The 20,171-nt window shown below is 37.5% G+C and overlaps 1 protein-coding gene across 4 annotated transcripts in view; it reads left to right on the top strand.

Annotated features, from left to right (window-relative positions):
* conu (Rho GTPase-activating protein conundrum) overlaps positions 1-20,171 on the top strand; it is a 169,196-nt gene that overhangs the window by 95,664 nt on the left and 53,361 nt on the right. For 3 of the 4 annotated variants that reach the window (XM_074136890.1, XM_074136891.1, XM_074136893.1), the window contains one exon: positions 3,959-4,094. In XM_074136890.1, the coding sequence (XP_073992991.1) occupies positions 3,959-4,094 (136 nt within the window). Of the gene's footprint in view, positions 1-3,958; positions 4,095-19,364; positions 19,504-20,171 lie in introns of those variants that run through there. The other variant, XM_074136894.1, reaches the window with a different exon arrangement.

The raw sequence follows: 20,171 nt of genomic DNA, 5'->3' as shown, positions 1-20,171 counted from the left end.
GTATTAACAAATAAAAGTAAAGTAAAGTAAATCGCCTATTTTTTTTTCAGGCGGGGCTTAACGTCCTACTACCAAATAAGGTGTCGTGGACGGAAGGCGACTAGCAAACCATACTTTACTGTAAATTTCTTTTATTAACCATTAAATAAAATCCAAGGCCTAAAGACCGGGAATCGAACCTAGTACCACAATTCATATTAGCTTCGCAGGACTCGCCTCTAACCACCCGGCTATCGTGGCGCCCTATTAACAAATAATACAAAAGACTTGTGTCTGTTCAAAACCGGATGTTTTTGTATATAAATATTCTTGGATGCTGATTTTGCCAGATTCTCTACATATAATTACGTATAATCACAATATAATTATTTTTACTACATTTTAAATATAAATTAGAAAAAAATTAATATTAGGTATTTATTTGTTTTAAATTTTTTTTAATGCTAGAATAATTATTTTTTAGCAAGAAATAAAACAAAAAATGAGGTTAATAATATTAGTGTTGGCGATCGTGATGATTGCGACCTCTGATGATGGCATGATGATGGTGAACTTTTCAAAGCAAGGCCATCAGTTTTTGCTTTAAGGTTATTAACTTGAATGTTTGGTATTCCTTCAAGAAATAATAAAATTCTTTATCCAGGAAATGGTGCTTAACATCATAATTTTAAATTATTTTCTTTACTTTATAATATAGGAAGAGATTCCTTTTTAAATATGAATTATTCATTGGCGATTCATGTGAACTAATATTCGCAATTATAAATAATACGAGTATATTACTTATACTGAAATCAGTTTCACTTTAAATTCTTTTGTGGTTAAAATACTTTAATTCAGTTTGCCTACCACCATATTTAGTTATATTCAAAATAACACGAACTTATATGGAATGAGGAATAATTGAATTAAACCTTGCCATACGGTTTAAATTATTAGTTTGGAACATACCAAAAACTATCTTGTTTTCATTAAGCGAAATATAACTGGTGTTACTTTCGATTTCTTAATCATTGCGAAGCCTGCAACAAGAATACAACATTCAAAGAATTCAAATCTTCCCGTAATAATTCAGAAAGATCCAAGACTTTTTGAGATACCTCAAAGGTTCAGAGTTCATGTTGCGATCTAGCTAATTTTGGACAAAGAGGTTTGCCCCGATTAAAAGGTTGGCAGCAATGTTATCACCTCCTCATGTTATTCACCTAGTTAATAACATAGAAGGATATTTTGAAGGAACCTATTTATTACTCCTTATTTAGGCAAGAAATCCTTATATATAAATCTGAAGGACATTCTCCTTTTTTTTTATAATTTAAATTTAATCAGAATATTAATCAATTTGTTGTACATAAACAATACATTAATATGCATAATGCAGTTTTCCTAGGAGATTATTCTGCAGTCAATATTTTATTAGTTATTAAATTCTTTATATAGTCAAATTTTATTTGTTTCTTGTTTCACATTATTTAAATAACAATTGTCTAACCTTTTGTAAGGGAAAGTTTGGTTCGTTGTTGTTAACCCTTTCTGTTTCGCGTAACTGGATTGGGTAGCTAAGAATATGATATAAAATAATTTCAGCTAATCAGTTTCGTTTAAATTGACCAGTATAAAGGGTTTACAATGTTAATTTTGAGTTGACTTTTTTTTTGTTTTCGTGCTTTTCTTAGGCCGTACGATTACGAGGGTCGTTTGAAAAGTCCGTGCAAAGTCAGAGAGATAGCACTACTGGCGCGTATCGAGGTTATGTTTAGTTAGTAGCATCTCTTGGAAGAACACACACCAAGTTTCAGCCAGATCGGTCTATTTCTTTGTGTTTGGCATTCGTTTGAATCGAGGAAGTCGAGTGATTTTCAAAAAAATGGACGAAAAAGAATTTCGTGTGTTGATTAAACACTACTTTATGAAAGGCAAAACGCCTGAGGAGACTAAAGAGAAGCTTGATAAACATTATGGTGACTCTGCACCTTCGATTAGAACAGTTTATAAGTGGTTTCAAAATTTTCGGAGTGGCCATATAGGCACAAGTGACGCTGAACGTTCTGGACGCCCTGTTGAGGTTACTACTCCAGAAATCATTGATAAAATCCATAATATGGTGATGGATGACAGAAGAGTGAAAGTGCGTGAGATTGCTAGTGCTGTGGGCATCTCGAATGAACGGGTACATAATATTTTGCATCAACATTTGGACATGACAAAGCTATCCGCAAGATGGGTGCCGCGATTGCTCACGCTTGACCAAAAATGAAATCGTGTGAAGTGTTGCAAGGACGGTTTGCAGCTGTTCCAGAAGAATCCGCAGGACTTTATGCGTCGTTTCGTCACTGTGGATGAAACATGGATACATCGCTACACTCCTGAGACCAAAGAACAATCTAAACAATGGGTTACCAAGGGGGAATCTGCGCCAAAAAAGGCGAAGACCGTTCCTTCGGCCGGAAAGATTATGGCGACTGTCTTTTGGGATTCGCAAGGAATAATTCTCATCGACTATCTGGAAAAGGGTAAAACTATTACAGGTGCATATTATTCATCGTTATTGGACCGTTTGAAAACCGAGCTGCAAGGAAAACGCCCACGATTGGCCCACAAAAAAGTCCTTTTCCATCACGACAACGCACCAGCTCACACCTCAGCAGTTGTGGTCGCAAAATTAATGGAAATAGGGTTCCAACTCGTTTCACATCCCCCCTATTCTCCAGATTTGGCTCCCTTGGACTACTATTTGTTCCCCAATATGAAGAAATGGCTGGCGGGAAAAAGATTTTATTCAAACGAGGAGGTGATTGCAGAAACGAATGGCTATTTTTAGGACTTGGACAAATCCTATTATTCGGAAGGGATCAACAAACTAGAGCAGCGTCGGACGAAGTGTATAAGCCTAAAAGGAGACTATGTTGAAAAATAAAAAAGGTTTACCCCAAAAAATTAAGTAGTTTTTATTTTTGCACGGACTTTTCAAACGACCCTCGTATTTAAAGTTGAATGTATTAAGTATCCATAGTCTATAGAAAGGTTATTTGTGCAAAAAGTGTTTGAAAACCAGTCACCATCTACGAAATGACAAAATGTTGTAAGTGCAGTTTAAATGTGAAAGCAAAATCAGTCAACAATCTTCCTTAATCATTATTAGCCCTGATAAAATGACACATTTAATATCGAAAGATTGGGAAAAAAAATAATTGAGATTGGCCATAAAAACCTGGTTCCGAAAATGGAAAATAAAAATTAATGAACAAAAATCAGTAAACATTACGTTTGCTTTACGAAAATCTGCGAGTCCATCAGTTCAACTGAACGGTGTAACGATTCCACCAGCTGACGTAGTACGATACTTAGGATTGTACATTGACAAGACGTGAACAGACGCTACAAGCTACTTAGTAGACTACTTGACCGCAGATCCAAACTCGACTTAAATCACAAACTGACAATTTATAAGACACTGTTAAGACCCATATGAACATACGGAGCAGAAGTGTGGGGCTCAACCAAACCCTCTAACTCCAAAACGCCTGGAGACACTACAGTCTAAAATCCTGAATGCTCCATACTACATTTCTAACCTTACAATACACACTGACCTTCACATCCCTTTTGTCATTGAGCTAATAAAGTCTTGCTACCGCAACTTTCACAGCCTCCTAGCTGTCTCCATCCTAATCCTCTTGTCCAACAGCTCTCCTCTCCTCACCTTCCAGACAATCCTCCTCGTCGCTTGAAGCGGAAGTGGCCTAGGGACCTACAGATGTGAGTGTAATATCCACTGAGGAAGAGTTCCATCAATGGGTGGTTACTCTTACATGACGTTCATGAGAACTTAACCAGTTTCATCAAATTTACTTGATGCAACATTTGTAAATGTACTAATAAAGTGGGGGAAAAAAAAATTCTATTTTTTTCATTTAAAATAATTATTATTATGGATTAATGTCGAATTATCTTTCAGGAAACTCCCGTTATGGATAGTTTGGAAGATGGCAGTAGAGAATTACAAGATTACTGGAATGAATGCAGAATCTTTCAAGAATCAAGACGGCTATCCCAGGAACAAGAAGAGGAACAGCATTCACCTCCAGGAGTTGGTGAGTTTTTCTTTAATTTTCTTTCTCCCCCTTTTGGTGCATGGTGTGTCTGTGTAAGTTAAGAAGATAAGGACAGAAAATGCAAGTCATTTGTATCTCGGGTATATAAAATTCTAGGTAAATAGATTATTCTTCCACGAAAATGGAGGTGATTTTCTTGTTCATCTTCGTGCAATTAGTGCAAAGCTCTACTTTGGCTTTAAAGTAGATGAGCGCAATAAATTAAAGGTTCAAGTTGAAAGACTCGGAGAGAAATCTTTAATTAATGCATTAGCTTACAAGCTGGAGATAGTAAAGAATTTATAACTTTGTGGGTGAAGACCATTTTTTAATTAATTTATGAAGCCATTAAACTTTTTCTGTGTGTGTAATTGGATTGCTTAATTGGCCACCCAGTTCATTACAATAATAGACAAATTGTGTTCATTAACTTGAAACTAGTCGAAATGATTCTAGAATGTGCTATTACAATCTTTGTCGTTTCAAAATCCTTCTGTAACTCCTCTAGATAGTGCTTGATAGATCATGTTTTCATCAAGAAATGAATGATTGGACGTTTCTTTGACTTATTGAGATAATTTGGTTGTTTCCTGTGTAATATCTTGTTAGTTTGTTCCGCTTTGGCAGAATAGTGTTTTACAATATTAATATGGGACGTGGATTTGGCGCTAAAGACCAAGTTGTTCCAGAAATAAAATCAATATGAATTTGTATAATTTTCTAGTGACCGTAAACTATTAATATTTAGGAATAAAACAGCGAGGATTCGGTCAAAATAAGAAACTAAAGCTCCTACTTTACGCCAACGTTTCGACTAATTTAATGTCTTCTTCAGGACGTGGTTATGTGGGTTGGTTTAGTACAATGCTACAGTTCTAACCAAATAGGAAGCTGCCGAAATTTAGAACCCTATCTTCTTAAATCATCCCAGCGATCAGGAAAACCACTAGCTGACCCTCTCTCCCAATTCTTCAGGGAGCTCATACGAGGTGTGGCTATAAATAACGAGACTATTGCTATAAAACATTTTATTTTAAATTTATACATATGTAGTTATTATCACCTTCAATACACACCCCTCCCCTATCCCTACAACGCTCCATGCGAATTTACAAATTGTTCGAAACTGTGCTGGAAGTCTTTTTCTGTGAGCTCCTGCATGACGTGTGCCGCTTTTTCTTTCACAGCTTCAAAGGACTGCAATCGTGGTCCTTTTAATGCAGATTTGACTTTGGGGAACCAGATAAAAGTGACATGGGGCCAGTTCAGGCGAATAAGGCGGATGGCCTAAAACTGGGATGTTGTACTTGGCTAGAAACGTCTTGCGACAGACAATACAGTGTGAGCCGGCGCGTTGTCGTGATTGGAGAACCCGTGACTTGTTCTTCCACAAATCGGGTCGTTTTTTCCTTACTCTTTCAGCAAGTTGAGCAATCACCTCACGGAAGTATTGTTGATTAATTATAATCGATATTTTCATCCGTTTTGGACGTGGAAGCGCCTGGGGTCATCATCTCCGACGTCTTCTCGGCCATCTTGGAAACGCTTGAACCACTTAAAAATTTGCGCAAGTGATAAACGAGCAATAAAAGATAAGTTTCAGTAGCGGTTTCACCAAGTTTCATGTGAAATTTCACGACAATTCGTTGCTCTACTACATGTGTAGTATCATGTTTTCGGCAAAACGAAACTAACACCTCTTACTGAAAACGACGGTTCCGGTCAGACAGATTTCTCTACAAACACGTGAGATGCTGCAATTGAAAGAGAAGGCTTTACGCTGCATAGCTGTCGGTCGTTAGGATTTGGCGCATGCATAGTTCTTCTGTAGCAGCATTAGTCTCGTTATTTAAAAGCCACGCCTCGTATTCTGCCCTAACCACCTGGTGGTGATCGCTCAGACTAACTGGGAACCCCAGAAAGGAAAAGGAATCTGTCAGATTTGGTATGGCCACTCCTTCCTAAATCGCTTAAACACACCACTCTTAAAAAGAGAACTTCCTTCTCCATCACCGGATATTTAAGAAGACTCTCTGTCTCTGGCAGATGATCCTCTAAAACCTGTATGTATGAACACCTGTGTTAAGTGGTAATGGCTATTTACTCAGAAGCAGTTTAAGACGGTTGTCCCGGGGTGGACATCGGAAGCTAGAGATCGGATTTGGCTCATCCATTCGCTTGCATAACAAAAGAATATGTCATAAAAATTTAGTTTTTACTTCAATTCAAAACTTTAAAAAAAATTACAGCCTTTATCAATTCTCTCTTGCTGGTATTTTAGAGCCAGCCGACAATCCACTGCAAGTTGAAGATTTGACAAGCTGTCCTAGACGCTAGACAATATTAAACTGAAATGCCAGACTGAAGCTCCAATTAAAGAAAGGTGACCTACCTAACTGCTTTCTCATTAGTAGACTTTTCTAGCAGCATCTGACCAATGATGATGGCACTAGTTCTCTGGTCTTCTTTCTAAAATTCATTACCTGAATTTAAGCCTTTTTACTCGTAAAAGATCAATCACTTTTCGCTTCTTTCTAATAAAATATGATTACTTCCAAAAAAGAACAATTTCATTATTTATAAAATTGTTCTACTTGCATAATCACACCTCATTATTCATTCAGTAATAAAAATTGTTAAACCATGTTTGTATTTGAAATAAAAGTAGAACGCCATTTTTTTGGGGGGGCAGCTTTATATATTAATTTAAAAAAATAAGAAATTAGGCATAACTTTAATTAAAATGCCTCCTTTAATAATAATTGTACGAATAGCAAATTATACTTATCTAATTTCAAGCAAAATAAGTTTAGATTTTGTGGTTGTTATTGCTGTTGTAATTTCAACCTTCGTTTAAGTTGAAATTATTTGATATAAAGTGTAATTTATTATTGAGGACATACCTCAGCCTCCTTGGATCTAGGCCTTTACCTACATCCATTTATCGTGTCGCCATTTATTTTTGATTAGTTTTCAAGAAACTGTTTTTTGTTTTTTTTGTTTTTGTTTTTAATCTTTTATGGAAATTTACAACTGCCACAACTGTTGCAACAAGCAGCTGGGATATAAGATAAAAATAATATCAGGAATATGGATCGGAGAAGGCACCAGTGGTCTCACTCTATTATCGGGAATATATATTAGTTTGCTCTTATGATGGCAGTAGTTCGCGAGGCCATCTTCTCTTCAATTTTCTTGGAGGATCACCTGGTATTGCTGGAAGAAGATATTTGTTCCATTAGAGCGTTAGGATGAGCTGCTGTAGAGGAATGTAATTTTAAGAAACGAAGAAATTTAGCAAGATCTTGAATGAAAGGGATTTTGAGGTCATTATTGATGGTGAGGTTAGAAATATAGAACGGAGTATTTTTGACTAGTAAAGTCTGGATGCGTAGAATGTTGAAACAGTTTAGTCGATCCCCATACTTCGGCGCCGTATGACCAAATAGGTAATAAGAGTCTTTCGCTATGAGTTTAGATCGTTTGTCAAGTAGTCTGGCGAGAAGTTTTGTAGCATTGGGTTAGTTTCTTGTCTTTTCAGACTAGTCTGGGGATTCCATGTCAACCATTTGGTCTAGGTACAGTCGAAGGTAGTGTACTTTGTCCACAGTTTAGTTGATGTAGATGACCAAGGTCATTTTTTTTTTTTTTTTTTTTGTTTTCTTTTTTTGGCATTGGCTTCCGCCATACAGCCAGCATCGTCTAGGTGCTTATCACTAGAATATCACTTACTCTCCATTCTTACCTACAAATACATTCGCTTCACACATTCATCATTCTACTATATACCGCTATTTACATAAACTACTGCTAATGGATGGAGTATTATTTACTCGTGGCATTCTAAAATGAGCAAACCCGTTGACAGAATTTAAAGTCGAATAATGGGTTCATCATTAAAGTATTTTTATAGATGGTAAAAACAAAATTTAAGTTGAAATAATATTAATTTATTTTTTTTCGATCATTTGATTGAAGTCGAGAACTTCGTGATTTCTCCAGGTGGCCCTGTAGTAGGTCGATATAAAAACTGTAACAACAAAATAAAAATATAAATCATTCTTCTTTGATTAAAATTTTAAAAAAATAGGTTGAACGTCATTGAAAAATATGCGTCCACCCTTGATATTGATAACCTGAATATACATATATAATTATTAAATACACTGTTAATACGAATATTAATTAATTTTCAAAGTTAATAACTTTGCATTTTATTAAGCAATACCTAGTTTCTAAAGATTTCCTAATAGAAATTATTACATAATTTGTGTTGTCCTTTTGTTCAAATTATTCAATATCTAGAATATAAATTATGTTTTAATATTAATGGATTATATGCCGCAAGTGTTTTGTGCCGTGTGGCTGCGTATATTGTCACCTTCAACATAACTTCCTTCTGAAGCCACACAGCACTGGAGACGTTTCTTCCACTCCTCATAGCAGTGCTCGAACTCCGATACTGGAATAGCCTTCAGCTGGTCGGTTACAACCGTTTGAATGTTTTCGACTGTCCCAAAATGAGTTCCCTTGGGGATGATTTTTCAACTTCGGGAATGAGAAAAAAGTCACAAGGACTCAAGTCAGGTGAATAAGGAGGCTGTGAGGAGCCACAGGAATGTTTTTACTGGCCAAAAACTCGGTTTATTGAAATTGTTGTGTGACAAGGAACATTATCATGATGCAACACCCACTTGTTCTTGATGTTTGGTCTCACACGAATGACCCTTTTTCGAAGTTTTTCAAGAACCACTCGGTATAAGTGTTGTTTGACCGTTTGACCTTGAGGTAGAAACACTTTCTGGACGATTCCGTGGATATCTAAAAAATAAATCAGCAAGCAATTTCAATAAATGAGTTTTTGGCCAGTAAAAACATTCCTGTGGCTCCTCAGCCTTCTTATTCGCCTTGACTTGAGTCCTTGTGACTTTTTTCTCTTCCCGAAGTTGAAAAATCACCTCAAGGTAACTCATTTTGGGACAGTCGAAAACATTCAAACGGTTGTAACCGACCAGCTGAAGGCTATTCCAGTATCGGAGTTCGAGCACTGCTATGAGGAGTGGAAGAAACGTCTCCAGTGCTGTGTGGCTTCAGAAGGAAGTTATCTTGAAGGTGACAATATAAAATTGTAATTCTTTTTGAATAAAAAAATTTTTAAAAATCAGTCTCATTACTTAGTTTACAGACCTCGTAGTTTTTATGTTTCTTCTCGTGGCCAGAAAATTTACACTGTTTTTTAATTTAGCCTAACATCCAGAGGGTAGACCTTACTTCTGAGTTTGTAAAGTAAAGTAATCGCCTATTTTTTCAGGCGGGGCTTAACGTCCAAGTACCAATTAGGTGTCGTGGACGGAGGCGACTAGCAAACATACTTTACTGTAAATTTCTTTTATTAACCATTAAATAAAATCCAAGGCCTATGACCGGGAATCGAACCCAGTACCACAATACGAGGGGGCACCCAAAAAAAACCGGAATTATTTTTTAAAAGCTATTTATTTACAAATTTTTTACAGAACAACCTTATCCCCTTCAAAATACTCTCCATTACAACTAATACATTTGTCCCACCGGTGCTTCCAATGTTCAAAACATTATTTGTAGTCATCTTTAGAAATGGCTGACAGCTCCTTCTTCGTTTTTTTCTTGACCTCTTCAATGTTGTCAAATCGGTGACCTTTCATGCCCTTTTTCATGCGTGGAAATAAGAAAAAGTCGCACGGAGCCAGGTCAGGCGAGTAAGGTGCGTGGGGCAGCGGAACCATGCAATTTTTAGCCAAAAACTGTGTAACAGAGATGGCTGTGTGTGCAGGTGCATTGTCGTGGTGGAAGAACCAGTCTCCTGTTTGCCACAAATCGGGTCTTTTTTGGCGAACACTATTGCGCAATCTTTTCAAAACTTCCAAATACAAGGTTTGATTGACGGTCTGACCTGGGGGGACAAACTCTGAATGGACTACGCCTTTGGCATCAAAAAAGCAAATCAGCATTGTTTTGATGTTTGACTTGACTTGACGACATTTTTTTGGTCGGGGTGAAAACGACGTCTTCCATTGGCTCGACTGTTGCTTTGTTTCTGGGTCATAACCATAGCACCATGACTCATCACCAGTAATGAATGACCTTTGACAGAAAGTCTGGATCAGTTTCAAGCTGTTGTTTCAAAGCACGACATGTTTCAACTCGATGTTCTTTTTGATTGTCAGTCAGAACTCGAGGAACAAACTTGGCAGCAACCCTTTTCATCCCCAAATCTTCCGTTAAAATTCGCTGAACCGAGCTCCAAGATAACCCACTACTCTCTGACAGTTGATCAATTGTCTGTCGACGGTCTGTGAACACCAGCTCTCGAATTTTTTCAACATTTTCGTCTATTCGGGCAGTTGATGGACGTCCAGAACGAGGTTTGACATCAATCGACATGTCGCCATTTTTAAACCGAGTAAACCACTCGTATACTTGAGTTTTTCCCATAGCGTCATCTTTGTAAGCTGTTTTCAACATTAAAACACTTTCAGCAGCATTTTTGCCTAGTAGAAAACAAAATTTCAGAGCTGCACGTTGTTCACTTAAACTTGCCATCATAAAAAACGAAAAAAGAACAAAACAGCGCTGGTAAAAACAATCACTGCAGATGAACAGAACAAGCCAGGCAGACAACACAGGCAGGACTGAACTGGCAAGGAATTGAACTATACACGTCTAGCGGCAGAAATGCGTACTACATAAGCTCCATGCGCGGCAACGCAATTCCGGTTATTTTTGGGTACCCCCTCGTACATATTAGCTTCGCAGGTCTCGCCTCTAACCGCTCGGCTACCGTGGCGCCCTACTTCTGAGTTTATAATTATATTTATAATTATTGGAAAAAGATTATAGAAAATAATTAAAATTGAACAGCTAAGGAAATTGTTCAATAATTCTCGTCCCGTTGGGCAACTCGACACGCTCATGTTGGCAAAACTTGGACTTGTTCTAGTGAAAACATAACTTCCCTCTACAATATTGTATTATTAACCATTAATGCATATCTTGAGTTAACTCATAATGATCTTTCTTGAGTCAATATATATATAAATCAGGATGCTCTGGGACCCGATAGGTGTCGGGGGACCAGGGAAACCTGGGCCGTGGCTAAATACTGCATTACCTACAATAAGGTGGTCTGGGCTGTAAATTATTTTAAGCCCTATAAATCCCCGGGTCCTGATGGCATTTTCCCTGCCCTTTTGCAGCAGGGGAAAGATTTAATTACTCCTATTTTATGCAGGATAATGAGGGCATGCTTGGCACTCAACCATGTCCCTAGGGCATGGAGGCCTGTAAAAATTATCTTTATTCCCAAGCCTGGGAAGAGAACTCATACCCAGGCGAAGGAATTTAGACCAATCAGTCTAACATCGTTCATGTTGAAGGTGCTAGAAAAACTGATTGACATGTATATTAAGGAGGTAGCTTTAAAGCAACGGCCTCTGCATGCCAATCAGCATGCCTACCAGACAGGCAAATCTTGCGAGACAGCCCTCCATTGTCTGGTTAAGGAGTTGGAGGCTTCGGTATTTTGCAAGGAGACAGCTGTGGGCGTGTTTCTGGATATTGAGGGTGCCTTCAGTAACACCACCTACAGTTCAATTGCCTTGGCGATGGATAGACATGGCGTGGAGTCCACTGTTTCAAGATGGATCTGCAACATGCTATCGTCAAGGAGAATCACAGCGACTCTTTTTGGGGAATCGCTGGAGTTAACGACAGTTGGGGGGTGCCCTCAGGGGGGGTTTTGTCTCCGCTCCTTTGGTGTATGGTCGTAGATGAGTTACTTGAGGTGCTAGACCTTCATGGGTTCTCGGTCCATGGCTATGCTGATGATATTTCTGTAGTGGTCAGGGGTAGGCACGAGATAATCGTGGCTGAACTCATGCAGGAAGCTCTCAAGGTTATAGAAAATTGGTGTAGAAGGGTAGAGCTTTCAGTAAACCCTTCTAAAACTACTCTGGTTCCCTTTACAAGGAGAAGGGAAAGAGAGAGCTACAAAAACCTTCGATTTTTTGGTAAAACTCTGGATGTGTCGGGTGAGGTCAAGTATCTGGGCATTGTCCTGGACACCAGACTCACTTGGAAGGCGCAGATAGAGAGAGTTACACTAAGGGCTAAACAGGCCCTTTGTGGAATAACTAGAACCTGTGGGAAGACATGGGGTCTTAGCCCAAAGATGACCCACTGGCTCTATACACGTACAGTCATACCTATCATCACCTACGGTTCAGTGGTGTGGTGGAGGAAGACTGAACAACAGACGGCAATTAAGGCTCTAGCAAGGGTGCAGAGACTGGCCTGTCTGATGATCACGGGGGCCTTTAGTAGTACCCCTACTGCAGCGCTGGAGGTACTGCTGGGGCTGGCTCCGCTTCAATATGTTATTCAGGCGGAGGCAAGGGCCAGTGCGTACAGAATGGCGAGCAATGGTCAATGGAGGCGTATTAGCTCCTGCATCGGCCATATGAGTATTTCAGATAAGGTCGACCCTGGACCGGTTATTGACATGGCAGGGGACAGTATCTGTCCTAAATACAGTTTCGAGACTCCTTTTCAGGTTTGTATCAAACCGAGGACTGAATGGAAGGTGAACTGGACGGACCAGTACCGGAAGGGAGGCATTTGGTTTACCGATGGCTCCAAGATGGACTGTGGGACTGGGTCTGGAGTGTATGGGGTTAAACCCGAGGTACTCATAGAGAGATCTCTTGGGAGATACGCCACTGTCTTCCAGGCCGAGGTTTTTGCTATTAAAATATGTGCTGAGGAAAACCTGCGGATGGAACCTAGAAATAGGGAGATTCGTATCTTTTCGGACAGCCAGGCTGCACTGAAGGCTCTTGTATCCTTCAGAATGACCTCTTCCCTGGTTTGGGAATGCAGGAAGGCCCTAGATCTACTGGCGCGGCTCAACAAAGTTCGGTTGGAATGGGTGCCGGGCCATGTGGGTATTAAAGGGAATGAAAAAGCTGATTATCTGGCCAGGAATGGAGCTAACACTCCTTTCATCGGTCCAGAGCCTGTCCTGGGGATCACCAGGGGTTCGGTTCGTGCGGCTCTCAGAGATTGGATCTGGAGGGAGCATGAAAAGAACTGGGTGATGTGTCCTGGGGTTAAACACAGCAAGACTTTGATGCCTTGGCTGTGTAAGCAAAGATCCAAAGAGACCCTGTGTTTGGGCAGAAATCAGATTACTCTGATTACAGGCCTATTCACGGGGCACGGTAGGTTTAAAAAGCATCTGTGCAGGGTGGGGCTTATCAGCTCGGAGCCGCTGTGCAGATTATGTCAGGAAGAGGAGGAAACGGCCTCTCACCTGTTGTTCGATTGCGTTGCAATCGAACGTTTGCGCTATGAAACCTTTGGAACGTTGAGGCCGAAGGAGATAGTAGCGCAAAAAGAACTAGTAGGGAAGGTCCTCAACCTCTTTAGGAGGGGAGGGTTCGCTTACTAGAACTAAGAAGGGGCTGGCACAATAAGTCTTTTGTGGCTGCAGTGCCATGGGGCATAGGTCCCGTCCCGTCTACCATCTTAATCTTAATCTTAATCTTCTTGAGTCAAGAGTTGGTGAGTGAAATGGAGTAGATGATTTTTTTTTTTTTTTTTGAGGAACTTCCGTAAAACGTTGTAAAGACTTGTTATAACGTTAAAGACTTATAAAGACATTGATATTCTTTGTTCTACGCCTGTGGCCTGTACCTCTGAACATTGAATCTGACTTATCAATAGAATTGCCTGAATTGGTTGTATCCGGTATGTCGTGATAAAGCTCTGTGGGCATTTCCTGTATCCTTTTCTTGAAATTAATTTAAGGGGAAAAAAGTAACAGATATATCCCTTCAGCTATTTGAAAGATGGAAACAAACACGAACAGTAATCTCCTAAGTACTATGCTAAGTTTGGTGCTTGCAGCTCCCTGTGTCCTAGGTTGCCAACTGATCGTCAAACTGCAGCATTTAAAAGATTTCCATCCAAATAGAGGGTTCCATTACCTACTGTTGAATCTCGGTTGGCTTAATAATTAAGGTCTATTTATTCTGAAAGAACTGAGCTCCGTAAAAGGTCTTTTTTTACTTCTGGGTAAAACTAACATCCGTGAATGGCAAGTCAGTGAATATCAAGAAAATAAAGAGATATTTATCAAATAAGTAAACAAAATAATAATGTAATAAAAAATAATTTTAAAATAGACATCTCGATTCTTTCACGCTAATCTCGAGCTGTCAGTTCAATTAAAACTGCAAAGGAAGTATATAAAGCCAACAAGCTAACGGCCAAAGAGGAAATACAGAAAAAAAATACAGAACGGATATTATAATTACCTTTAAAGTTACTCAATTCTTAGGCAATAATTGCATGCACTCGACTTGGTTCACCGTTCTGTCCGTACGATTGAACCGTTTTATTGCATCATCATTGCTTTGTGTACTATTTACAGTATCGTTCCTTTAGTTGCATTCACCTCGAAATCACAACTGTGAAAGAAAGTAACAATTTATGTAGGGAACATTTTTATAAAGAATTGCTGGCACTTCGCTTTAGTTTTTAAATTTTGAATTTTAATTAAATATGAGTGCATTCCAAAAGTTACAACAAGCGAAATAAGCGCGTTGGTTTGATGGATAGAGCTCGACACTTTTTTTGGGGAGTCCAGATGCTAATATGCATATGCTTATGCCCCTACTGCCTGTGAATCACCAAGAGTGCAGTTCGTGTGACTCCCGGAGACTGGACCTGGAGAAAGCATGAAAAGAACTGGATGATGAGTCCTGGGATCATACACAGTAAGGCTGTGATGCCTTGACTGTGTAAACAAAGAGCTGAAGTGACTCTGTGCTTGGCTAGAAATCAGATTACTCTGAATACAGGCGTATTCGCGGGGTATGGAAGGTTCAGGAAGCATCTGTACGAGGTGGAGGCTTGCAATATCGTCTCCATTTGGAGCCCTAAGTCAAAAAGTCCATCTAAGGACAGCAAGGTTTTCTTTCTAACTCTGAAATTTAGCATCTTATTTAATCCTTCTAGATATAATATTTAAGAGTTAGGTCTATAGGTTTTTAGATGTTGGGTGTGGGAACCAAAAAAATGGCAAGTTACGACCTAGATTGGGTAGCCATGTAAAGAGAACGAAAAGAGACAAGGGATGATGAACATTATATTTGATGAGTCAAGACTTCATTTTTTATTTAAGGCGTAGGGATTAAGGATTAAAATAGCGGTGCATCGCAGCCAAAAGAGGCTTATGGTGCCCTCCTCCTTTGGATCGAGTAGACGAACCCTCTCCTCCTAAAGAGGTAGAGGACTTTCCCTACTAGTTCTTTTTGCGCAACTATCTCCTTTAGTCTCAATGATTGCAACACAATCGAACAAGTTAGATGCCGTTTCCTCCTCTTCCTGACACAATCTGCACAACGGTTCCGAGCTAATAAGCCTCCACCTTGTACAGGTGCTTCACGAACTTACCGTGCCACAGGAAAAGGCCTGTGATCAGAGCAATCTGATTTCTACCCATGCACAGAGTCACTTTGGCTCTTTGTTTACACATCCAAGGCATCATGGTCTTACTGTGTTTGACCTTAGGACACTTCACCCAGTTTCTTACATGTTCTCTTCAGATTCCAGTCTCCGGGAGCCACACGAACTGCACTCAAGGATGATTCCCAGGCAGTACGGGCACTGCTATTTAAGACGTAACAAATAACAGAAGTTGTTGGCTCCCGGAATTTTTTTCCCCCAGTGCTCTGTCAGCCTCTAGACAATGTTCTCTCGCCACAGAGCGCTCTATCCAGTGATGGAGCTAATTTACGTAATCAAATTAATTAAAACTAATTTTCGATTTAAAAAAATAAATTAAAAAAACATAAAAATTTATTAAGTGAAATGATTTTTTCTTTTCATTCGGGCTTTCATCAAATTGGTAATTTAATTGGCATGGTACAGAGGTCGCTTATTTAAATTTTCTTGGAGAAATTTTTCGAATTTAAAATTTAGATCTACTACACATTTCTCGAAACCTATTAGATCTGGGTTGTTGTAAAAAAATTACAGTGATAAAGGAGGGTTTGCCCTATATTTTAAAGAAAATTTGGGAATTTTATCTTTTATAGAAAAAGAGAAAAAAATTGTCAAAGTTGGATGTGTTTTTCAACGTTACGCTTTTTCGTGCAGTTTTTGACAATCAACCCTTATACAGTTTTAATGTGCAATGGGTTTTTTTTTTAAAGTTTAAATAAAAATCATGGAGCCATTTTCTGAGAAAATTCTCGAGAAAATAAAGTGAAAAAAAGGACAATTAAATGGGCAACCGGAACATGTGGCTGCACAAATTCAAAATATACTTATAAAAAGATAACAAACTTCACTTATTCTCACGATAATAATTTTTGGTGGTTATTTTCAGTGAAATGCCAAAATTAAAAAGCCTGTACTAGTAAAATAAGGGAAATATTATTATTTTTATTATTAATTAATGTTAAGACTGAGCCAAACCCAAGAAAACCTGGATGGCTCCTGATGGAACAATAGACTAAGACCAGAAAATGAATTCCTTTTAAGATCTGGACAATCTACCTCCATTCTAATGAAATGAAGAAGTATTATCTTTAAAACAATATTTATTTCTGTGTTCACAAACATGGTATGAAAAGGAAATTCCGCACTATTTATTTACTCTATGTTTACAAACATGGTATGAAAAGGAAATTGCGCACTATTTATTTACACTATGTTTACAAACATGGTATGAAAAGGAAATTGCGCACTATTTATTTACACTATGTTTACAAACATGGTATGAAAAGGAAATTGCGCACTATTTATTTACACTATGTTTACAAACATGGTATGAAAAGGAAATTGCGCACTATTTATTTACACTATGTTTACAAACATGGTATGAAAAGGAAATTGCGCACTATTTATTTACACTATGTTTACAAACATGGTATGAAAAGGAAATTCCGCACTATTTATTTACACTATGTTTACAAACATGGTATGAAAAGGAAATTGCGCACTATTTATTTACACTATGTTTACAAACATACTATTTTACAAAATTATGCGTCATAACTAGTGACCGAGCAGGTGCAATAAACTACTTGCAGTTAGAGGAACCTTTGTCCATTTTTGTTGTTGTTGTTGTTCGTAATAGTCCCACTGGAAAATGCAAAAAGGAAAAACTGGCTAAATGCAAAAAATGTTTTGCTGATTTCAGTGAGTCCAGAGTGCAGTTCATTTGGATGTAATTGCAAATTGTTTTAATATGTAGTAATTAAAACTTACAAAAATGGTTCTCCTATTATTGTTTAAAAGAATTCCTTTGGCTTGCATAATTTTTGCAAACTTTTAGTCTATTTAAACTATTAAGATATGGTATTGCACCCAATGCCAATTTCGGGTTTACAAAGGAAGTACTTAAAGTGCTCAAAAAGGTGGATTTTCGACTAGGATAGCAAACATATAGCATTTCTTTTATTAATCACAAGCTGTACCCGTTCACACGTTGCTGTGTTTGAACAAAAAGGCAGTTTTGATACCTCAAACATAATTTATTAATGATCAAATGTATACAATACATCGAAATGAAAATTAACAATAAAATTATCCCTACTTCAGAGTACAGTAGTGTCCTTGCAAAGGTAACATTTCTACATAATGTGAAAAATTCAGTTAATGTTGTTGGAGGTGGTGACATTGCTCTTGCACGTACATTTTCTGATGTAAAGTACACACGCTGTCCATTTTCTGCTAAATGAACAACCGTTGGATATCGCTCATGAATGGAAAATGATAAAATACGCCATACGGCCTCATTGCTACTTATGTAGCGTCCCAGTTGATATTGGGTGACTTCATCGTTAGATGCAGTTGTATTTTCCACTCCAAACACTGCCATATCGCTTCCTTTGTTCACATATTTGCAAATATATTTTCTAGCTTTCACTGAATTGCAGTACCCAACATTTATGTGTGCGTAATACGTTTTTAGTAGCAATGGAGAATATGGTACTACCCAACGATTATCAACGTCAATAGTATTGTTGAGTACTTTTAGTTTAATGGATTTTCCACCATCTTCGGTATAATTTATTCTCGTATTAATAATTGCAAAAAACTGTTTTTCATGGTTTCCATGGTTACACTTTCAACAAATATTACTAATTAAATGTTATTTTGATATTTTTGGGATATTTGTTCAGGAGCACCTAGAACCCCAACTCTGATTTAAAAAAAAAAATCCAAAAACCTTCCCGGGGATATACCTAATAATTTCCCAAATTTTCACGGCGATTGGATGTATGGTTTTTGAATCTATCGAGTACAAACAAACAAACAGACACACATTCATTTTTATATATATAGATTAAATAAAATCCAAGGCCTAGACCGGGAATCAAACCCAGTATTATGGGACAGCGTTGCCCCATAGTACAACCTCGTTAATCGTCTGCCGAACAAGTGTGAAAAGTGGCTCTGAGGATGAAACTAGTGTCTTATGAATATTTTTTTTTTCCTACAGGCTACTATAAAGGGCCTAAAAAGATCATTTCCAAAGATTTCTTGACATTTCTCTAAGAAAACTGATTAGGTACACCCTAAATTTTACCCTTAATGTACGATAATTGTGTAAAATATAATTTTGTGGCATATTTAAGGCTTATTTTTTTACAAATCCTGGAGAAACGAGAACATTAACTATAATTATTACGACCCCATATTACGAGGTCCCCATATTACGACCAAACTTTCTGAAAACCCAATATTGGCACGACGACAGACTTTTTCAGTGTAACTCTACAGACTCCTTGCTGTGATCCACTCAGGACTCCAAATTTACAAAGAAAGTCTTATGATTTTACTTCAAGAGTAGATTTTAAATTCTGTAGTGTTGAAAATATGCAAGGTAAAAAAAGACTGTCTCATATTACCACCTACTCCTCTAGTTTCATGTACGGAATAACTTTTTTGGTAAATATAGTAAACAATGAAACAGTTGCAAACAAATTAGCTATACACAAAACTAGTTCCTTACAAAACAAAACCCGCTATATTAACAACCAATAGATTAAAAAATGACCGCCCAAAAAATAAATGATTGTTTCAAGATTATAAAACATATGATAAAAGTTAGACAAAGAATAATAATAATAATAATTGACCTTGCCATGTGTAAATTGAATGTGTGGTGCAATCTATCGGCCTTCACTAATATCCCCTAGTGAAGTTCGTAGTTTACACCAAAGATGGCACTTCACTAATACTTGGTGGGTTACTTCAGTCTGATAGTGTAGCTGTTAAGTAATGTTTCAATTGTGTTTACATACTTCTAGTCTTGTGCAGATCTTCTCTACCAGAGGGACTTATTCTTTTCAAGGTGCTTTACTATAAATATTTTTTTTGTTTAAATATAAATTGCATTTTTTAAATCACATTGTTTTGATCATTAGCAATTTTCTCCAATATATATATGTATATATTGCAATTTCAAAACGGCCAATGGATTTATTAGATAACTTAACGTTGAAGTAAGTAAACTCTTGTAAAGTTTTTCACTTTTATAACGCAGAGGGACTTGATATTATTGAAATTAATATAAATAATTGAAAATACTCAGAAGTTTTTAGAGTGACTGTTTTATTTCAAATAAATGACTTTTATAAATACTTATAAAATTGCGAGGAAATAAAACTCGTTAAATATTTATTTTTTAAAGTGACAACTCAGGAAGAATTCCTTACTATTTCCGTAGAGAACATTATGAGTTACTTTATTTTTTTACTATAGTGTTCGTCTGTTTACTGTACATGTGTTTATGTGTATGTATATATATGTGTGTTGCTTCTATTTGTATCCCAGGCTAGCCCTATACTATCCTCTATAGCTCTAGTTTCTAATGTTAAACTTTAAACCAGAATATTCATGCATAGAAACTTAATTTACATAAATAAAATGAATAACAGTTAGTTATTGAAATTTCTGATTATTTTAGTTATTCTTCATCGATTATTTGTTTATTCTTCTTTTTGTGAAATCATATTTAAA

The sequence above is a fragment of the Rhodnius prolixus genome, unplaced genomic scaffold (genome assembly GCF_049639745.1).
Source record: "Rhodnius prolixus isolate KJV_2025 unplaced genomic scaffold, Rpr scaffold_5, whole genome shotgun sequence".
NCBI lineage: Eukaryota > Metazoa > Arthropoda > Insecta > Hemiptera > Reduviidae > Rhodnius > Rhodnius prolixus.
Note: the sequence above shows the minus strand (reverse complement) of the source record. Positions and strands in the feature narration are given on the sequence as shown.